Source organism: Micrasema longulum, unplaced genomic scaffold (assembly GCF_059751315.1).
Source record: "Micrasema longulum isolate JH-2025_06_02 unplaced genomic scaffold, ASM5975131v1 h1tg000047l, whole genome shotgun sequence".
Lineage (NCBI taxonomy): Eukaryota > Metazoa > Arthropoda > Insecta > Trichoptera > Brachycentridae > Micrasema > Micrasema longulum.
In genome coordinates this window covers 246,563-266,732 of record NW_028277254.1, presented here as the reverse complement: position 1 = coordinate 266,732, position 20,170 = coordinate 246,563, and the positions used below count along the sequence as shown (strand labels likewise).

Here is a 20,170-nt window from a genome sequence, read left to right as displayed (position 1 = left end):
CGCGCTGAGCACTACACCGCATGGCCGACAATTTAAATACTAGCGTAGTTAAACGAAAAACATTTTTTTAAAACAGTTCGTAAAGGATAATTTGATTGAATGACAATTTTTTGGTTAAATATCGAAGCCTACGACGCCGACCGACGCGACGTTGACGCCGACGCTAATATAATAAAATATTACAAGCGTACAGTTACCAAAATACATTCGAATGCCGTTAGCAGTTTCCACTGAGTCATTCGGGTATCAACAATTATTAGGTAGTAGAGCTGTACTTTTTATCGGATCATGCACAGGTAGGTAGGTACTGGGCCGAAAGTTTTGGCGGGTTATTTGTCGAAAAGCGGCCAACCGTGACACCTCGCTGGCCGCGACTTCGCGGTTCGCGGCCAGTCGCCCGCCATCCACCGGTCCGCGCGCGTGTCGTCATAGATGACATAACGATTTGGCGGTGCATCCGAATTCACGATGACTGCAGCGGCCGGGCGGCAGTTGCAGCGCGAGCCTTCGCCAGAACCGTTTCCCGCCCGTCCCAGTGCAGACATAGGCATAGACAATAGCACTCCGGAAGATAGGTCAGGCGCTCCCGCCAAAATATGGAAACGTCAAAAGTTTTCTGACAGTTCGCGTCGCGTGGAAATTAAATTTCGTAGGCCGGTCGACAATTCGCGTGAAGTTTAAACTATTTCAAAATATTGACTGTTTTGAGTTATGATTTAAATCGTGTGGTGTGTGTTTGTGATTATTTATTTAAACAAAACAAAAATGTACAAAGCTGCGTGCGTGTTTTTAATTATAGGTAAATATTACTATTATTAAATAAACTATCATTTGGCGCAGAGCTGCATAAAACGTTTTTGATAAATTTTCATTAATAAAATATTTTTTATAACAATTAAAAAAAAATACAAGCTGCCTTATGACGTTAATTTAAATAAAATATTTAATGTAATATATGTACTCCTAGGCATATTGCACAGACGTTTTTCCAATACTTATCAATTGTTACTATACAGTTTTGTTATCGATAGTTGTTGTTTTTATTTGATAACAATCAAATTATTATTCAATAATTTTCCTGATAAGTAGTAATAACATAATTCCGTAGACATTCAGAGTTTTCCCCGTTATTTTGTGTTTAAAATATTTTGCAAGGTATTTTGTATTTATTTTACAAGTATGTAGATAATATATCACAATATTGTTACGATTCATGATTTACATAACTTTAAAAATGACTATTTTAAAATCAGTCAATTTCCTTACTTGGTCGCCGGCGCCATGGTGTAATTTCAGGCTTAAAGACATCTCTTTGGCTTCGATTCCCGGTGAGATAATGAAAATAAAATCTGATTTTATAAAAATTAAAACATTAAGTTGTACTGCAAAGTTTCTTAAAAATGAATGAATTTAAAAAAAAATTAAAACGATTACTTTGAATGGCGTCACTATTGATATTAGAGTTATGGAAGATTTCCGGTTTGCTTGCCGTGGATGAACCAATGGGACGCACTGATTTAGAATAACTGGAAAATAACCTCAGTCACACGTGTTGTTATTTCAGAAATACAAAACTACGGCAATACGGTGTATAAAAAGTAAAAAAATATATTTTTGGATTAGTTTAATAGTTTATTCAAATTAAAAAAAAACACTGAACTTCCTCATTAGGCCACATTATATGTCGTGGCGTAAAAAAATACAATCGAATTTAATTTTAAATATAGAATAAAACTAAGTACCCCACTTATTTGTTTATTTATGTTACCTTTAAATTTTTGTTGATTTCGTTTTGTTGTAAACTGTTCTCGAACGAACAATAATTTATCGCAAAGCATTATAAAGCAATTTCTCTTTATATCAATTGAATATTGTGACTACAGAATTAATCTTTGTAGGATTATGAAAAATAAACTTAATAAACATATCTATATAAAAAAAAATGAGTACTTAAAAATTTTGGTAGACATGGCTGGGTTTCACTCTACAAGGAGTTTAATTTTATTGACAATGTTTTAAGTATGTCCAAATGTTGAATCGGGTTGTGGTCCCGTGGCTATTGTTACGGACTCACGGATCAGAGGTCCGAGGCTCGAGCCCCCCTCTACCCCAACTTGATTCCCATTTTCTAATAGTCAGTTATTTACAACTCGTTGAAAATTGCTCCAAAATCAAAATATCCGGGTAAATGATAAAAACACAAATATTTCCTTAAAAAAAATGCAACATTTACCATTCTACCTATGCTTGAAAACCTCTATGAATTTGTAATTATTTACACAATAAAGTAAAACAAGAAAAAATCTATGTTAATTTTTTTTTACAAGTTCAACTGCAGATAACTGACGGAGATACTTCAAATTATCTATCAAATACTAACATTTTCATACAGAAAATTATATTTTCCTTTAAAGACAAAGTAATATGACTCAGTTAATTTCTTATTGTAATCGGGAGCCTGAAAACTTTACCGACGTGGATGAGATTCACGGGAATTTTTCACGGGAAAAATCTAAAATAACTTTTCAATATTTATTGATTCTTTTTTGGACCATTTAGTTTAACGTCAAATTCGCTTAATTCTATTGAGGGTAAAATCCAGTACCTATTTTTCTAGAAATATTTGGATGTTCTCATAACGCTTGTGATCAAAAATTCAAAATATAACCGGCATTCTAAGAATTGAAGCTGCAATTTATATATTTGATTACAATCCATATTCGATAAAGTTACGTAACAACCAATCATTGATAAGTCAGTCAGTTGTTAGCTTACCAAAAACGGAAGATTAATCGGTACCTTTAAAATCTTTAATTATTTTAAAACCGATTCATTTATTAATGAATTTATATTCATAGAATATCAATGGCCCCATTTTAAAAAGGAAACTGTACTAACTACTTTTTCATCTAATTTTTTGATGTGTTTGAAATACTATGCACCATTAAGTGTAGATAAGAAAAAAAATGACGAAGATTTAATTGTCTAGAATACAGTTATGTGTGTGAAATAGAATCAGAACCCTGGACAAGCGTTTTTGAGTCGTTGGCTAATACATACTCGTATAAGGGCGGGTATATTGCCTTAAGACGATTTCTTCCTGCCTACCCAAACCGTTCAGTTTGAGAAAATTACAGGTACATGGACGTATTCTAAGGAAATATACTAAATCTTGTGATTTTATACAAAATTAAAAACAAAAATTAACTAAAAAAATAATTATTACTATACTATGAAGAGAGGAGAGGAAATGGGCAGGAAAGAAGGAGAAAGGAACAACTCAAATATTTTAATAGTGACATTTTAATCTGAAATTTTTTATTTTTTTAAATTTTATTTATTAGGGATATTAACAGTAATACATGTAAAAAAAATATGACAAATAAAATATGCAGAGAATAAAACCAATGACAGATATTCACAGAAATACATTAAATACTCGTACAATACATGCTAGTGTGTTTGTGTTAGTGTGAGTGTGTGAGAGGGTGGGTTAGTGGGTGTTATAATGGAATGAGGGTGGACATTTGTGTATTATTGCACAAGTGTCAAAAATAAAAAAATATAGAGAATTAGAGATAAAATAAGATTTAATTATGGACTAAGTATAAAAAAAAAGTTTGTTTTAAAACGCGCATTTAAATGTAAATAAAGAAGGGGCGGGAGGTCTCTAACATTAGCTGACAGATTATTCCACAATCGAGCAGCTACAACTGTGAAAGAAGAGTCACGAAAATTAGAGAGGTGAAAGGGTATTAAAAGCGTTCTCTCGTTACTAAAACGAAGATATAGTCCATGCTATGATAGAAGTTGGAAGAGCTCTCTCAGATAAACAAGCGAAGTAGGATTATTTAAAATATTGTAAAGAAGTGATAAAATGTGAATGCCTGATACTGAGCCAGTGTAGTTGCGTGCGATATTCAGTGATGTGGTCGAATTTTTCTGTATTATTTTCTACTGTTCCTGGACTGGCACCCGAAGTGTAAAACTAATCAACTTCATGCAACATATGATTGAAATACGCTGCATTTGGTGTAACAATGCAGTGCCCTATCAAGATGAAGATGATAAATATTTAATAATCCCGTGTTAATATAAAAACAAATTATTCATCGATTGGGTCACTTCACAATACTGTGAATTACAATAGAAAAAAAAAATATGTATAAATAAAATATAAAGTTTATATTTGAAGCACTAACTTTGTTGTTATTCATTATAATAAAATAAATAAAACAACTTGGTTCTTAACCACTCATTTTTTTTTTCCACCTACCGGTTTCAAAACAAACGAGCTTCTTCGTCAAGGTTTACGTAACTAATGAATTAATTCCTATTTTATTTTTATCATGTTAACTAAGCACTACACGTGGACCCAATAAATTATGTCTTTTTTTCCTTACAAGGGTGGTAATTTGATATCAATATTTTCGAAGCTAGACAGGAGAGGACTAAAAGAAATATTGTTTATTTGGTTATTAATTATTTATTTCTTATTAGAATTTTTTTTTTTAAATGTCGTGATGAAGCTTTTGTTACATGAAACTGATGAAACATAGGCAAATAATAATAAATATTTACCTATATTTTATTTTATTTTATTTTATTTGGGAAATCAACAGTTCTACATACATATTTATAGTAAACAAACAGATATAGTGTATAAACTCAGAACTAATAACAGATTTCCACATAGTATACAAAGTTAGTAAAGAAAATATATTACATATCAAATAAATACATATAATTTATACATATAAAAATGTTATTTTATTTATTATTATTATTTTTTTTTTAAAAAAGAAATATTTGCGTTCTTATGATTTACCCAAATATTTAATTTTGAGGGCCATTCTCAACGAGTTGTAAATAACTCACTATTAGAAAATGGAATCAAGTTGGGGTAGAGTGGGATTCGAACCACGGACCTTTGGTCTGTGAGTCCGAGACACTAGCCACGGGACCACAACCCGACTTATCTATCTTATTTATCATCATCATTTCCCTATCCGCACCCAGTAGTGTACTGGACATTAAATTGGTACTCAAACCGCAGTGTATCTTGACCATTTTTATTACATGGAAGATAAGGCGATCTCTTACTCTTCAGGTGCCAGTCCAGAAACAATAGACAATTTTTTTATAAGAGTCATTGACACATTTCTGGTCATGCGGTTACAAGAGTAGATCCCAGCAGAATGCTCGTACAAGGTTTTCCTGTAATTTTAATGATTAAATACCTACGACTTCTGCTCAAAGGAATTTATCTTTTGTGGCCCAGAGTGTCCAATGTCTTTGACGTGTACAAGTTTAGATTTTGTCTAAGGTAAGAGACCATTGCAGGAGACTGCTGCGAGATATTGCATATATTTATATAGCGTGTTGTCCAGATGTTTATTGAAGTATTTTTTTTTGTTATAATTTTTAATTTTTGCTATTATTTAATAATGTACATGCTTCCACTTTCCATCATGTTATTTCCCAACTCAGCACAGGGCTCTTGGCCTCATAGGGTTAGAGATGCGTTATTATTATGTTTTTGTAATATATATGTATTTGTATGAATAAGATAAATAAATGAAAATGAAATACTGTAGTATAGAACCACCTTTAACATTAATATTTCATGTTCACTCTACTAGGAATCGAACCTAATACCTCAAGCATGGTAGAAAAATCCTTAATTTGATTTTTAATGTATGAGAAAATGGCAGCCATTGAGTAAACCAAGTATGAATATGGAATCAATGTGATTTCTACGTTTCTATTGACATTGACTTCATATCTCCGTATGTGTAGTCTTCCCTCTCAAAGCCAATCATCCATGCTACTTTTCTGAGCAAACGAAGTTGCACCGATTCAATAATAGGGAATTTTTCGACACTTCCTATTTTCAAAATAGATGGTACAGAAATTCCATTCATGACTTCAGTCAGATTACAGAATTTCTTGCCAATTAATGTTAAGCAAACATTAGTCCATAGCTTACTTCTTCCACTCCTTGACTATGCGGATGTATGTTATCCAGATGCTAACTCTGAATTACTTGATAAGTTAGAACTTTGATCTTCGCAAATTTGACCACATTACCGAGTATCGCACGCAACTACACTGGCTCATTATCAGACATAGAAGAAACATTCACATTCTATCACTTCTTCACAATATTTTAAATAATCCCACTTCGCCTGTTTATCTGAGAGAGCTCATCCAACCTCTTTCACAACACGGACTATCTCTTCGTTCTAGTAACGAGAGAACCCTTTTAATACCCTGTCATCGCTCTAATTTTCTTGCCTCCTCTTTCACAGTAGTAGCCGTTTGATTGTGGAATAATCTACCCACTAATGTTAGAGACGCCCCTTCTTTATTTACATTTAAGTCAATATTAAAATGTCACTATCTAAATATTTAAATTGTTCCTTTATCCTTCTTCTTTCCTTCCCATCCCCTCTCCTCTCTTCATTGTATAGTGTTAATTTTTATTTCTTTAATTAATCTTTGTTTTTAATTTTTGAATAAAATTGTAAGATTCAATATGTCCATGTATTTATAATTTTCTCAAACTAAACCGTTTGGGTAGGTAGGAAGAAATTGCCTTAAGGCAATATGCCCGCCCTTATATGTATATATATTGTATATGTATATAAAGTGTCAAATAAATAAAAATAATTATCTAACCTACATAGACGGGATACCAAATCACGAAGGCATGTTCTAGAAGAGGACGAACAAGTGAGCGATCGAGTGTTTTAACTGTAGATACGAGTACAATAGTAAAATTACTTTATATTCTGACTTTTATTAATAAGTTGAAAAACAGACTGCTTCCTGGGCACATGATATAATATTATATACTCGTACATACAATACAATAAAGATTTCCGCAGTTATAAATCGAGAAGTGGAAGTGATTTCTGGCTTCCTAAGGAGAGATTGACTGCAACTCAAAATAACCGTTGCTACAAAGGTTTTTAAATATTTAATGAGTTGCCAGAAAGTCTCAGGGAAGCTAGAAACATTAAATTTTTCGAGCGAAATGCTATTTGCATAATTAATTTGTGTTAGTGTAGTTTTTTAGATATATTTTATTTAAGTGTATTAAGTTTAATTATTAATTAATAATATTGCTGGATTAGTAAGTGAATTTACGTTATTATGTAAATTTACATCTAAACAAATTAATATGAAAGCCTAAAAAGTAAAGGGACTTAATTAATTAAATGTAGAATCAATATGCTCGTTATGACAACACCGAGGTTCTTAATGGATTTGACCACGTCTAAATATTTTTTTTCGATTTTGTAATCAAAAGAGACAGGTTTTTAATTATGTATCATAGTGTAAATATTAATTTGTTCACTACCACGTAATAAACAGTATGTTTGGTAGACAGTGGAGGAAATGGTATGTAGTGGGGCCATTTGAAACAAATTTGCTGTAGTTATCCATTAGCAAATATCACCAATTTATTATTACGACTTTTTTATGTTTTTGTTATCATTCTACCAGATTTTGTCTTTTGGTGATTTGGTCTTGTGCCTTTTATAAAAAAAATCTAAGGCTTTAAAATATGATTACTATTAATCGTTATAGGCAGGCAGCCTTTGCTTATGCGCCTATATCTCGTCTACTGCTTTTTGTCCAAGTTCTTCTTCCTTCAAATAGCTCTAAATTAATTTTGTTTGCCTTGGTAGTGTTTTACTCTCTGTCACACGCCACTGGCTAATGTAGCCCATTCGGAGGAAAACCATTCTTTGATTATTTACTACGAAGTTAGCTACATATAACAGCAATACAACGAGCCATTGGTACTCGTTCCGAGAACTGCAAACGCAAACCGAAACCGTATGTTACTCGCTTGTTGTTAACTTAAAAACCAAACCAAATTTCGAAACCCCTTTGCTCTATGTAATAGAGTTAAAAGGCTTCTCTAGTGGATTATTACTCTGAGGTTTTACCGCTGTACCATAGCAAAAATTTAGTGTAGATAATCATTTGAAAAAAAATATGAAGAGAGCCAAAGTATTTTTTCTTTCTACAAAAATGTTTCTACGAACTGTGGTAGGTAGTCCTAACACCGAAAAATCTGAGGAAATGACATAAAAAAATATCGTAATAATAAATTGGTTTCATTTGGGGACGGGCCACTTGAGCAAATTTGTACTAAATGGCCGTCAGTATCCAACATTTTTTTTCGAGAAATAAAGATATTAATTTCAGTAAAAATCTACATTGCCAGATACTCAGCGTAAAATTGAATTGGGAATCAAAAGATATAAACACGCATATTTTTTTCTAACGAGTTTTTAATTTTCAGGACTTTTAGGTGAAGGAAGTTGCCACCTGGAGTCCCGTAACGGGCGCCAGGACGGGATTATCTACATCGACAGGGATCAGGCCGTTCCCGCGCCTACCCGGGGGCTGTGCAAGCGCTTTCGTTCCCCGCTGCACTACGGGGGCGAGGTGTGTGCCAAGGGGAACACCTATCCTAACGTCATGTACATCAACTGTCTGAACAGACTCGTCAACAAAGACAACCGTAAGTACACGTTTGTTTATCGTAGGCAACTATAATGGCTCATAAGTGGATAGACTATCACATCCTCACACTTCTGTTCACTAAAGTCTGTTCATTATCAACAGAATTTCCAAATAAACAAACCTGATGCATATCTCACAAAGAAAAGCTAATTTCACACATATTATCTTAATCTGAAGGGCACGGTAAAATTAGGGTGGATTGACATTTATAAGATTTTTCTAGCTCTTACTATAATGATTTTTTTTTCATCTATTGATATATTTTACATACCCCTTAATTTATTTAAAAATAAATTAAGACTTATTATTTCTGGCTGCGATACGATCCCACTTACTATTTAATGATGCACCCTCCTGAACACTTACTCCCACACTAATACACATAAACACACATCTACACTTACAAATACACATAAACACATCGTTTTGTTGTAACACAATTGAATAATATGTATGATTTTTATTTAGAAACTTTGCTGGTCTGTCTTTAAACTATATTTTTAAAAAAATGTTATTATATCATTGTCGACTGTTTGTTTCTTTAATATAAATAAATAAGATTCTTTCGTATCTATTTAAATTTCATAATATTGATGTTTTTCGTATTTTTTTATATAACTCCATAGTTAATGATTTCGATAAAAATATCAATAAAAACGCCTTGGTTAATAATTTGCCGAAATATTTTAATCTTAGTGACCATTTTCAACGAGTTGTAAATAACTCACTATTAGAAAATAGAAATCAAGTTGGGGTAGAGTGGGATTCGAACCTCGGACCTCTGATCCGTGAGTCCGCAACACTAGCCACGGGACTAATATGGTAAAACTTAACAAAAGAGATTTTAATCAGAATTTTATCCGAACGATTATTTAAACTCAGTGAGTTCTCTCAGGTAAAAATCCTGTAAAAGGAAATCGACTGAAGATTAGTCGGTCTCATGGTGTACTGGTTATTGCGTTTGCCAGGCATTAAATAAATAAATAATTGTAAAACAATAAATATCGATCCAACCTATTGTATTTTATCGTGCCGTGTAGATTTTTGCCTTGGTGTGAAATGGGCCAATCATGCGATGTCACGCAGTGGGCTCGTGGTTTGCACGTGCACAGCGGTCCAGTCTCCGTGAATGTTCTTTAGTCGTAACTGCTCAGACTTCACCATGCTAAAAATCCACACGGCACAAAAAAATAATATAGGATATATCAATATTGATTGTATGAAAGTAAGTCAAAAGTGATAGTATTTGAAAGGGGAAGTGAGGTTACTGATTGCATAATAAATGTAAACAACGAATGTCTTGAACAAGTAGAAGAATTCGTGTATCTGGGAGGCATGTTTTCGAGAAATGGAAGAATAGAAAAAGATGTTGAAAGGAGAGTGAATGCGGGCAACAAAATAAACGATGCACTAAGCCCAGTAACTGCTAATAAAAATATGTCATTTGAAGCTAAACTGGCAGTGCATAACGGTGTTTAAGTCCCGACACTTATGTATGGAAGTGAAACATGGAACTGGCAGAAGGATGAAAGCAGAGTGAACGCGGTAGAAATGCGACTTCTTAGACGAATGTGTGGGAAATCAGAGATTGTAAATCTGAGTCAGGTATAATTGATAAGATTAAGAAAGAGTCTCTGAGATGGTTTGGTCATGTAGAACGAATGGATGACGAATGAATGGTAAAACAGGTATATATGGCGACAATGAACGGTAACGTGGGACAAGAACCAAAATCTTAAGTCTAGCATGTATGACAAGATGTATGGATGTGGAAGAAGCTAAAAATGAATGCCAGGATAGTATGGCGGTCCGTTCTCTCTGCCTACCTCTACGGAGGGAGAAATGGCATGATGGTAGTAGAAGTAGTAATATACACATAACAATCCTCGAATCTCGTCGTATATATATATATAAATATATATAGACTTTTTGCATTTTTTCGAAATGGTAAATTATCAATAGTAAATACTTTATTGTGATGGAAAATTTTTAGCAAAAAATTAATAAAAATTCAAATAAAAGCTTCACCTTCTAAACCGGACATTAAATATATATCTTTGGATTAACTTCTAGTATACATCCCTAAATTACAAAAAGTTATTTAAATAAGATAAAAATTACAATAAGATATTATTATGAAACAAATATTAAGTCGTTTATGATAAACAGGAAAATATTTTATATTTAACAATACCTCCCTACAAAAATGTTATTTATTTATTAAAATACATTTTTTTTTTAAAAACAGCTAAATATATAAGGACAAATATGTTTTTGAATAGTAACTTAACAAAACAAAAACATAATATTATTTTACTTAAAGATGCACCAAATGCAGCGTATTTTGATCATCTATTTCACAAGTGTAAGGTGATCAATCTAACGCTTCAAGTATCAGTCCAGTGAAATATTTCAGTGAACTTTTAGAGCAAATATTTGACGTTGACCCACGGCAGGGAAAAGTATGGTTGGCCAACGCGCCAATCACGTCACTACGAGGCTGACTTATTCTCTATTTTTTTTATTTTTTAAGCTTTCGTCCAGAGTTTTGGGTCACTCACTAAACTAGACTTAGCAGGCATAAAAGGCGTCCACCATGCTCGGCGAGTGGAGCACTAATGAAGCGGTAATCGTTATGCTTATTTTGTATGACAAAATGAATGGGATTTTTAGGCGACGTAATGACCCAACGAAGTTTTCTTATTTTGACAGTCGCCAGTAATTCCCTATCTTTGCGCTTAGTGCTTAAAACCGCTTCATTGGAGACACGATCAGTCCATGAGATTCGAAGCATTATTTTGCACAACCAAAGTTCGAAATAATAGATTCGAAAGATAATTAATACTAGACTAAAAATGATTTTAAACTTATAATTAACAATATACGTAATGCGTCATAAATAAAGTTATATTAATAATTAAACTCAAACAAATATATTATATTTTATGTAACTCAATTATAACTAACATTAAAGGATGGGGTGGCACTAATAAACCAATATTAAAACCTCTCGAATCTGTTCAAAAATAGATTATTAAAATAATTTTAAAAAAGCTTTTCAGGTACCCCAGTTCATTAAACCCTGTCACATCCGAAACCTCGATGATCAGTATGAGCAAGAAGACATATTGGCATATTAAAATAAATTTTTAGAACTAATTAAATTTAAAAAAATAAAATATCAAAAAAAGCAAATGGTTGCTTACCTCTGCAGGGGAGAAACGAGAAGGGGGAGGGGGAAGTCTGATACTGCACCGCACTCCTCTCACTTCTCCCTTGCAGAAGTAAGCAACCATTTGTTTTTTTTATATTTTATATTTTTTAAATTTTCTTTGTTCTAAATATTTTTTTTAATATGCTAATATGTCATCTTGCCCAAACTGATCATTGTGGTTTCGGATGTGACAGGGTTTAAAAAACACCCTGTATATCTAGAATAATTATATTTGTGAAAGCAAATTATTCCACCAAATCCCAAAAGGAACACTCCCACACCACAAGAAGTCAAACTAAAGGATGGGTCATGGGGTCAACCACAAACTCTGAATTCGGGCAAAGAAATTTCAGGTTTCTGGGCCCCAAAATATTCAATATATTACCCGAACATTACAAAACCATGACTCAAATTTAATTAAATCAATTTGTAGTAAAATGGTTACTGGATTTAGGTAGAGAAAAATCGGAAAAATTACTAAAAAACATTCTAAAATAATAAAAAGTATATATATTGTATAACTTTATAATAAATTAACTAGTAGGTAGCCATGCTATTGTTTATTTTGCATAAAAATGTCTGCCTTAAAACAGGTTGTTCCTAGCTAGGCCGACTAGACATAATCTAAGTATGTATGTATTACCTAAGTATATATGTAGTAGATAAATAAATTGTATTTTTTGTTAATAAACCATGATTATTACTATTAATACAAAAATAGAAAATGTATATGTACAGGCATTATAAATATTTCAAATTAACAACATTTCCAACTTTCGTCTGCGATTTTAGGTATCCACATGTTTATTGATTATAAATACTTACATTCTTAATATATTTTGAAGGCGTTGCAATTAAAAATAATTTATTGCCAGTTCTTGCCAGGTTTCATAAAAAATAACCAATAAAAAACTTGTTCATGTCAATGCACTTCAGTTTTGCATATAAAATTTTAATTCCATGTTTTTTTGCAAGACGCGCACACGTCAGCTAATTTTGCATAATTTTTTTTTTTGCTAAACTAGCAAATGATTTATTTTTGTTTTTTTTTAATCTGTACAAAGTACAATTGGGGGAAATTTCATCATCATCATTCCTTTTAATGGTGCATAGGGAACTGCATTGGTACACCAATCGCGGCGTATCTTGATAAAAAAAAAATTACATGAAGGTAAGATGATGAGTCTAACGCTTTAGGTACCAGTCCAGAGACTATGAAATATTCTTGTGTGAAAACACCATTTTAAATAAATATTTTATTTCAATCATGTCTGGAATCGAACCCAAGAGCTCTCGCATGGTACGCAAATGCGCTGACCATTACACCACGAGGTCGACGTTTTGCGGGAAATTATTTATTTTAAAATCATACCCGTTCAACAGTTGTTCACATCTAATAAATACAATTTAGTAAATGAATTATTTAATGACTTATATTTTAATTTAAGTTATAAATCAAAAATGCTTTTGACTAATCAGCGCTTTCACTCTCTAACGGGTATCTTCAGACTTGAGACAGTAAATGTAGGAATAAGTGGCAGGCGCGCATAAGAAAATGTATGTAGAGAAAGCGATGACTGTGAGCAAAAACAGAGTGATGTGGCGTTATATCCTCTCTGCCAACCCCTACGGAGAAACGGCGTCATGTTTTATTTTTTTCTTTGTTGTTTTGGTTTGTTCGATTGTTTATTTTGTAGTTTTATTAGTGAAGAACATGTTAAAAAATATTGGTATAATACATAGACCTTTTCATTACCTATAATTATTACAAATTGATCGTAATAATAAAAAATCTAAGAACAATCACAAAACTTTTATAAATTCAAATCAGATACGAGTTCTCATAGCTAAAAAACCCAAGTCTCCTTTGTACCAGAACTTTCTCTTACAAAACATAGTTACAAAATTACAAAAAAAAACTATTTATTTACACACGATTTGGTGCATACAAAAACAATTTCTTCGGATAACGATCCAATCGTGATTCTCAATTTTTACTGTGAATCTATAGACACAGGGTAACCAGAAACTTATATCTAATAGATATACATTTTCTTATAGTAGTTACATATAATATTTCAACTCTTTCTTTCTTTAAGATTAAAAAAATACAAGAGGAATGGAGAACATTTCATAGAAGGAAATATGAAAGTCTAGGCATTTACAGGGCTTTTGACCTGTCATTGACTAGTTTAAGTGGCCACATTACGTGCTGTGTAACATTTACTTTTCTACCTTTGTTTAAACATCCACAATTCCTCAACTCTTCCATCTGTTAACTTTTGTTAAGTTAAAAACCTTAAACCTTTATCATGTGGGTGAGATTCATCCGGCTGAACCAATTCACCTACTAGGCAACGCCTAAAATTTTTTTTCCAATTTTCATACTTCTTCTTAAAGCAGTTAGGTAATTAAACAATGTTTTGACTATGTCCAAATGTTTGCAGACAGAGTCAAATGGTTCACCCGGACGAATTTTAGCCACATGATAAAGGTTTCAGCTCTTTTACTTCATAAAAGTCAACAAATTGAAGAAATGTGGATGTTTAAACATAGGCAGAATGGTGAATGTTACACAGCGTGGAATGTGGCCATTTAAACCAGTCAATGACAGGTCATAAGTCCTGTAAATGCCCAGACATCTAAATTTCCTTCACAAAAATATTTTCCCTCTCTGTTGCGTAACATTTCGATCTAAATAAGGATCTGGATTTCCTCTCTCCTTAGGAAGGAAAACCAGTCTGTCTGCAAACATTTGGACATACTCAAAACATTGTTTAATATATGTATATTGTGTTATACCATTAGTAATGTTTTGATATTATGTAGTTTTCTCTGTTTTCTATATGTAGGTATTCACATGTGAAAAAAAAAAATATATATATTTATTTATTAATGTAAATACATATGGCGATACATACACAGGCGATGAGGATTATACTCAAAAGAAATATCTATTCTAATGTAGAAAGAATGCACAAAGAAATTGGCTTGCTCACAGTAAAGCAACTAATTAAATTAAATGTAGCAATTTTTATACATAAAATAATTAAGGGGATGAATAAAATAAAAACAATAATAAAATTTAACCAACAATGTCATACATATGAAACAAGGGGTAAAAAAATATAAGATTACCAATGAGGAGAAAAACAGAATCTCAAAACTCATTGTACGAGGGATTGAAGCTGTACAATGAGTTACCTGAAGAAATAAAGGAAATAGAAAAATTGAAATATTTCAAATTAATTTTAAAAAATATGTTATTGAGAAATTTCGATAATTTTTTTTTTATTTTGTTAAAAGTTTATATTAATTATTTACCTTGCTTATAATATACAAGGTTTATATTTCAAAAAGTGGATTTTCCTGCAATGAAATATCTTAAAATTTATCTAAACTATTGGGATCAGGAGGGATATATTAATGTGGGCTAATCAGGAACTTCTCAGCATTTGCTCACGTGGAGAGGAAACCACTTAAAACTCTTTAGGAGAAGCCGGCCTGTTGGCAGTAGTCAACAGAAGCTGTACAATGAGTTACCTGAAGAAATAAAGGAAATAGAAAAATTGAAATATTTCAAATTAATTTTAAAAAATATGTTATTGAGAAATTTCGATATTTTTTTATTTTTATATTGTTAAAAGTTTATATTAATTCTTAAGATGTTATAAACTAACTTAATTAAGCATAAATAAATAAATATACGAGTATGTATTACAAAAATAAATAAATAAAGTATCCCTTTCTCTATGAGGCCAAGAGCCCTGTGTTAAGTTAGGATACAACATCATGGAAAGTGGAAGCATGAACGAGTACATTTTTAAATAGTAGCAAAAAAAATTTAGAAAAATTACAACAACATATATATCAATAAACATCAGGACAACATGCTTCATAGCATGTAAATCTATGCAATATCTCGCAGCAGTCTCCTTCAATGGTCTCTTCTCTTAAATAAAACTAAGTCCAAACTAGTACACATATTGTGGTATCTTCGGCAAAACACGGGTAGAGAAACATTATTTTTGATGTTTTATATTTTCCATAATGCAAAAATGAGTAAATAAATCAAATGTACAGATGTAATATCGAATTCCACATGCGGTATTTATTTCCTAATAAAAAATGTTTATACTGTATGCATCTGTTAAATAAATAAATCTAAAAATGAAAAAAGTTTTCTGACACCCTGTATTTATCACATACTTAAACTCAATTTTATTGTATTCGATTTCTAATAAAAAATGTAAGGATTAGATACTAGTCAAATTCGTGTACATTGAATTATTAAATTATTACGCATCAATGTTCATCATCGTATAAAACTTAAACTAAAAGGCTTATTTTATCGGGTACTTGATAAACCGTTTATTTATAATTAATCTCAAACGCTATTGACTGAAAAAAAATGTACGGCAACTTATATCCAAACCGATTTGTTAATTTTGCTAATTGAATAATTTCAAACAACCACGATGTTTTCCATTGAGTGGAACATGAATAATGAGGAAAAAATAAAAGCATTTGAACATAAAAAACATGTTTTTTTTGGTTGGTCGTTGAGTGCATTTCAGCTCTTTGTAAAAACTCGTGTTCAGAAGAAACATTTTACATAAAAAAGAAAGAATTACATATGATATTAAATTTGTTTATCACATTCTCGAAATTTATCATCATCATTCCCTTTCTGCACCTAATGGTGCATAGAGCTCTGTATTGGTACACCAATCGCAGCGTATCATTATCATTTTTGTTACATGAAGGTAAAATAATCAGCCTTACGCTTCAGGTGCCAGTCTCGGGAAAAATGAAAGTTTTTAGTGTAAAAAAAAATAAAATAAAAAAAAATAAAAAAAATATTGTTTTAAATAAATGTTTCATGACAACCATCTCGGAAATCGAACCCGAGACCTTTATTTATGTTAATGCACAAAGTGGAACTTCAGCCCTACGGGAAAATGGGTACAAAAATGTTTTCTTTAGCGCGGTAAAAAATAGAGCGTTAAATTATACGGTAAAGTTTCTTGAAAATGTAAAAATTAAAAAAAAAACACTTTAAATGACGTCACAAGATGTTATGATTCAACCAATGATAATAGAGTTGTGGAAGATATCCGGTTTACTTGCCGTCAACGGACCAATCGGCAGAACTGACCGAGAAGAAGCGGAAGAGAACTTGAGACGTCACCCGCAGATTAATTTACGAAATATAAAACTTAAAAAAATAGGCTTGGTTTAGTAGTCGTAACGTAATTTATGTTTAATTAATTATTCAATAAAATAAATCTGACAAAAAAGTCTACGGATACAAAAGTTAAAGAGTCAAGTCATTAATCATTATTTGTCTAGTTACCTGTTAAATACGCAGCGTATTTCACACGGACTTATCTTTCCTCTGTCAATCAGGACAGTTTGGCGTGTGTGGGAGGCATGCAGGTACATAAGTCATAAAAAAATAGTACATAAAAATATTACAATACATCTTTAAAAAAATTAAGCAATTAAATGGTAATGAACTTTTTAAGTGGAATAATCAAAATGTATTCACAAGTTAGCCACTGATATTATTGTAGACAAAGAACTAAAACTTGAAAAAAAATGTAATAAACATGGACATTATACAAGAATATCAGAACAATATCACATGCAACATTATCACAGGCGGCCTCCGTGGTGTAGTGGTCAAGACGCTTGACTCACGCACGGAAGGTTCCGGGTTCGATTCCCGGGGAGAACACAAAAATTAAAATGTGATTTTTCTCAAGCCTGGGTGCTCTGTGATGTAATTCACCACTGTAATTAGGCCTCCTGGCCTGTTGTGGTGCAAAAAAAATGTAAATGAAAAATGTAAATGTAAAATGAAAAAACATTCCCAAAAGAGACGAGGACAATCGAGACTAACAAACCAGGGACTGAAATTACACAATAAACTACCAGAAAAAAACTAAACAAAAGATCTAGACAAACTTTTCAAAAGACGCAAAAAATATTATTATCAACAACAGAGTATGAATAAAAAATAAGATATTATTTTTGCAAAATCAATGTAATAATTCGTAAATAAATAAATGAATTTTCAAATAAATACATAATTGACGTTTATATGTACCTTTTGTCGGCGCGTTTGCCTACCATGCAAGAGGTCTCAGGTTCGATTCCCGACATGGTTGATATGGAATATTGATGTAAATGGGTGTTTTTACGCTAGAATATTTTTTATAGTCCCTGGATTGGTACCTGAAGCGTAAGACAGATCATATTGTTTTCGTTCAACAAAAATAATCGAGATACGCTGCGATTGGTTACCAATGCAGTGCCCTATGCACCATTAGACGCGGAAAAGGAATGATAACGATGATTATGTGAACATACGTGTATATGTAATAGTATTTGTATATATGTATTTCTATTATAGTGTTATGACCGTATAAACAAATAAAACTAAAAACAAAAAACACTTTAAAAGAACAACAGGGATGGAGAATACCTTAGAAAAGGGAATATTGAAGTTTAGGCATTTACAGAGCTTATGAACTGTCATTGGCTGATATAGTGGCCACTTTACACACTGTGTAACATTCACCATTTTGCCTATGTTTGAACATCCATATTTCTTCATTTCTTCCATTTGTTGATATAAGTGAAGTTAAAGATATTTGTTCATAAAATTATAAACTCTAATAAAAAAACAGAATTTTGGAAAAAAATTGATCGGAACCAGCATGAACACGATCACAATACTAGAGAAAAGAACAAAATTAGACTTCCATTTAGGAAAAAGGCAAAGTCACAAAATTCAATTTTATTTAAAGCAATTAAAAAGTATCACGAAACGGAAAAAAATATTTATGAAGAAAAAAACATATCAAAATTTAAAATAATGGTCAAGACATATGTGATAAACAATTTATAAATTAAATACATTTGCAATGTTATTATTAGAACACACATAACAATATGTATGATATGTGTGCCCTACTTTAAGATTTAAATTTAAAAAAAAAAGAGCTGAAATTTTATTGTTGTGAAGAGATTCATCTGACTGAATAATTTCACATACTAGGCAACGCCTGAAAACAATTTTCCAATTTTTAAACTTCTTCTTGGACCAGTTCTGTGATTTTGAATTTTGAAATACACCGCCTGTGACTTCTTAAGTTCTCTACGCTGAGTTGTCCCGATTGGTGGCTTGGCTTCCCGGTAAACAGAAATGTATCACAACCCTCTGTCATTGGTTGATTTCTGAGAACTAGTGATGTCATCCAAAGTAGTTACTTTTTATCACAGTCATTTACATTATTTATATATTACATTGTCTAGAAACGCCTTCCAATTAAATCCTCTTATTTTTAACGCACGTAAGAAAACATTTTTTATATTTAATGTCCCGTTGCATAATTATTGGTCTGCCTTGTAGTCAAATGGTCAGCGGGTCAGCGCGTTTATCTACCATGCAAGAAGTCTTAGTTTCGATTCCTGACATGGTCGATATGCGTATATACAGTAGCGGCGTTAGGGTAGGGCGCCAGATATAAAGGGGCGCTGCAGGCGTCCCATTTTATCCTCTCGCTCATCGAGCGAGTCCAACTTACTCGTAAATCTTCTAAATCTAGCGACAAACTCGTTATAGTGGCCCATGATGAGCCTATAACTTCTCCAAAAAAGAAATTTGAAGTTTAATTTTTCTACAGCCTTTTGGACACTACCTACCTTAATTTCACTCAATGAAAGATTTCAAAAGTTAAATGAGTACTCGAAGTCTTGGTCTTTTCTGTTCAATACACAAAAAAGATTCCGGAAAAACCAGACCTTGTCAAACTCTGTGGTGATTTCCAATTAAAATTAACAGTAGATTTTAAATCCAATATAGATGGTGTGTGATGAACTCATAAGTCTGATATATTTTTTGCCTGATCAGAATGTGGTGAATCTTGTCATTGTTTTGAATTTTATTAAAGATCGTAACTTACAAGAACTGTATGGATAGCGTTGCGAATATTGATCACTATACCTGTAACGGTTGCTAGTGGGGAAAGGAGTTTATCTAAGCTTTAACTGATAATAACTTATCTACGATCGACAATATCTCAATCTAGATTGACAAAGACGACAAACTTGGCATCTTTGTCAACCGAAAACGAAATTTCAGAAGACAAGTATTTAAATAAAAGAGTTCGTTGATAGAAAGGCTAGAAAAGTACAATTTTATTAGTATTTTTTTAATAAATGGTTATTTCACTATAAACCTTGCCTTTTTTCGTATGGGTTTAAAGGGGTGGAAAATAGGGGGTGCCGTAGAAATCCCGCCCTAGGCGCTGGTAGTGCTAAAACCGGCCCTGCGTATATAAATACCCCCCACCTTCTGCCGTGCCTGCCAAAATATTACACAAATGATTCTTATCGTGTAAA

General features: G+C 32.2%; 1 protein-coding gene across 1 annotated transcript in view; it reads left to right on the top strand.

The window, feature by feature from the left end:
* Nucleotides 1–391: 391 nt before the first annotated feature.
* LOC148285206 (serine protease inhibitor dipetalogastin-like) overlaps nucleotides 392–20,170 on the top strand; it is a 118,835-nt gene continuing 99,056 nt past the window's right edge. Inside the window, exons 1-2 of the mRNA XM_088228499.1 lie at nucleotides 392–799; nucleotides 8,321–8,542. Coding sequence (XP_088084625.1) covers nucleotides 766–799; nucleotides 8,321–8,542 — 256 coding nt within the window. The 5' untranslated portion in view covers nucleotides 392–765. The remainder of the gene's footprint in view (nucleotides 800–8,320; nucleotides 8,543–20,170) is intronic.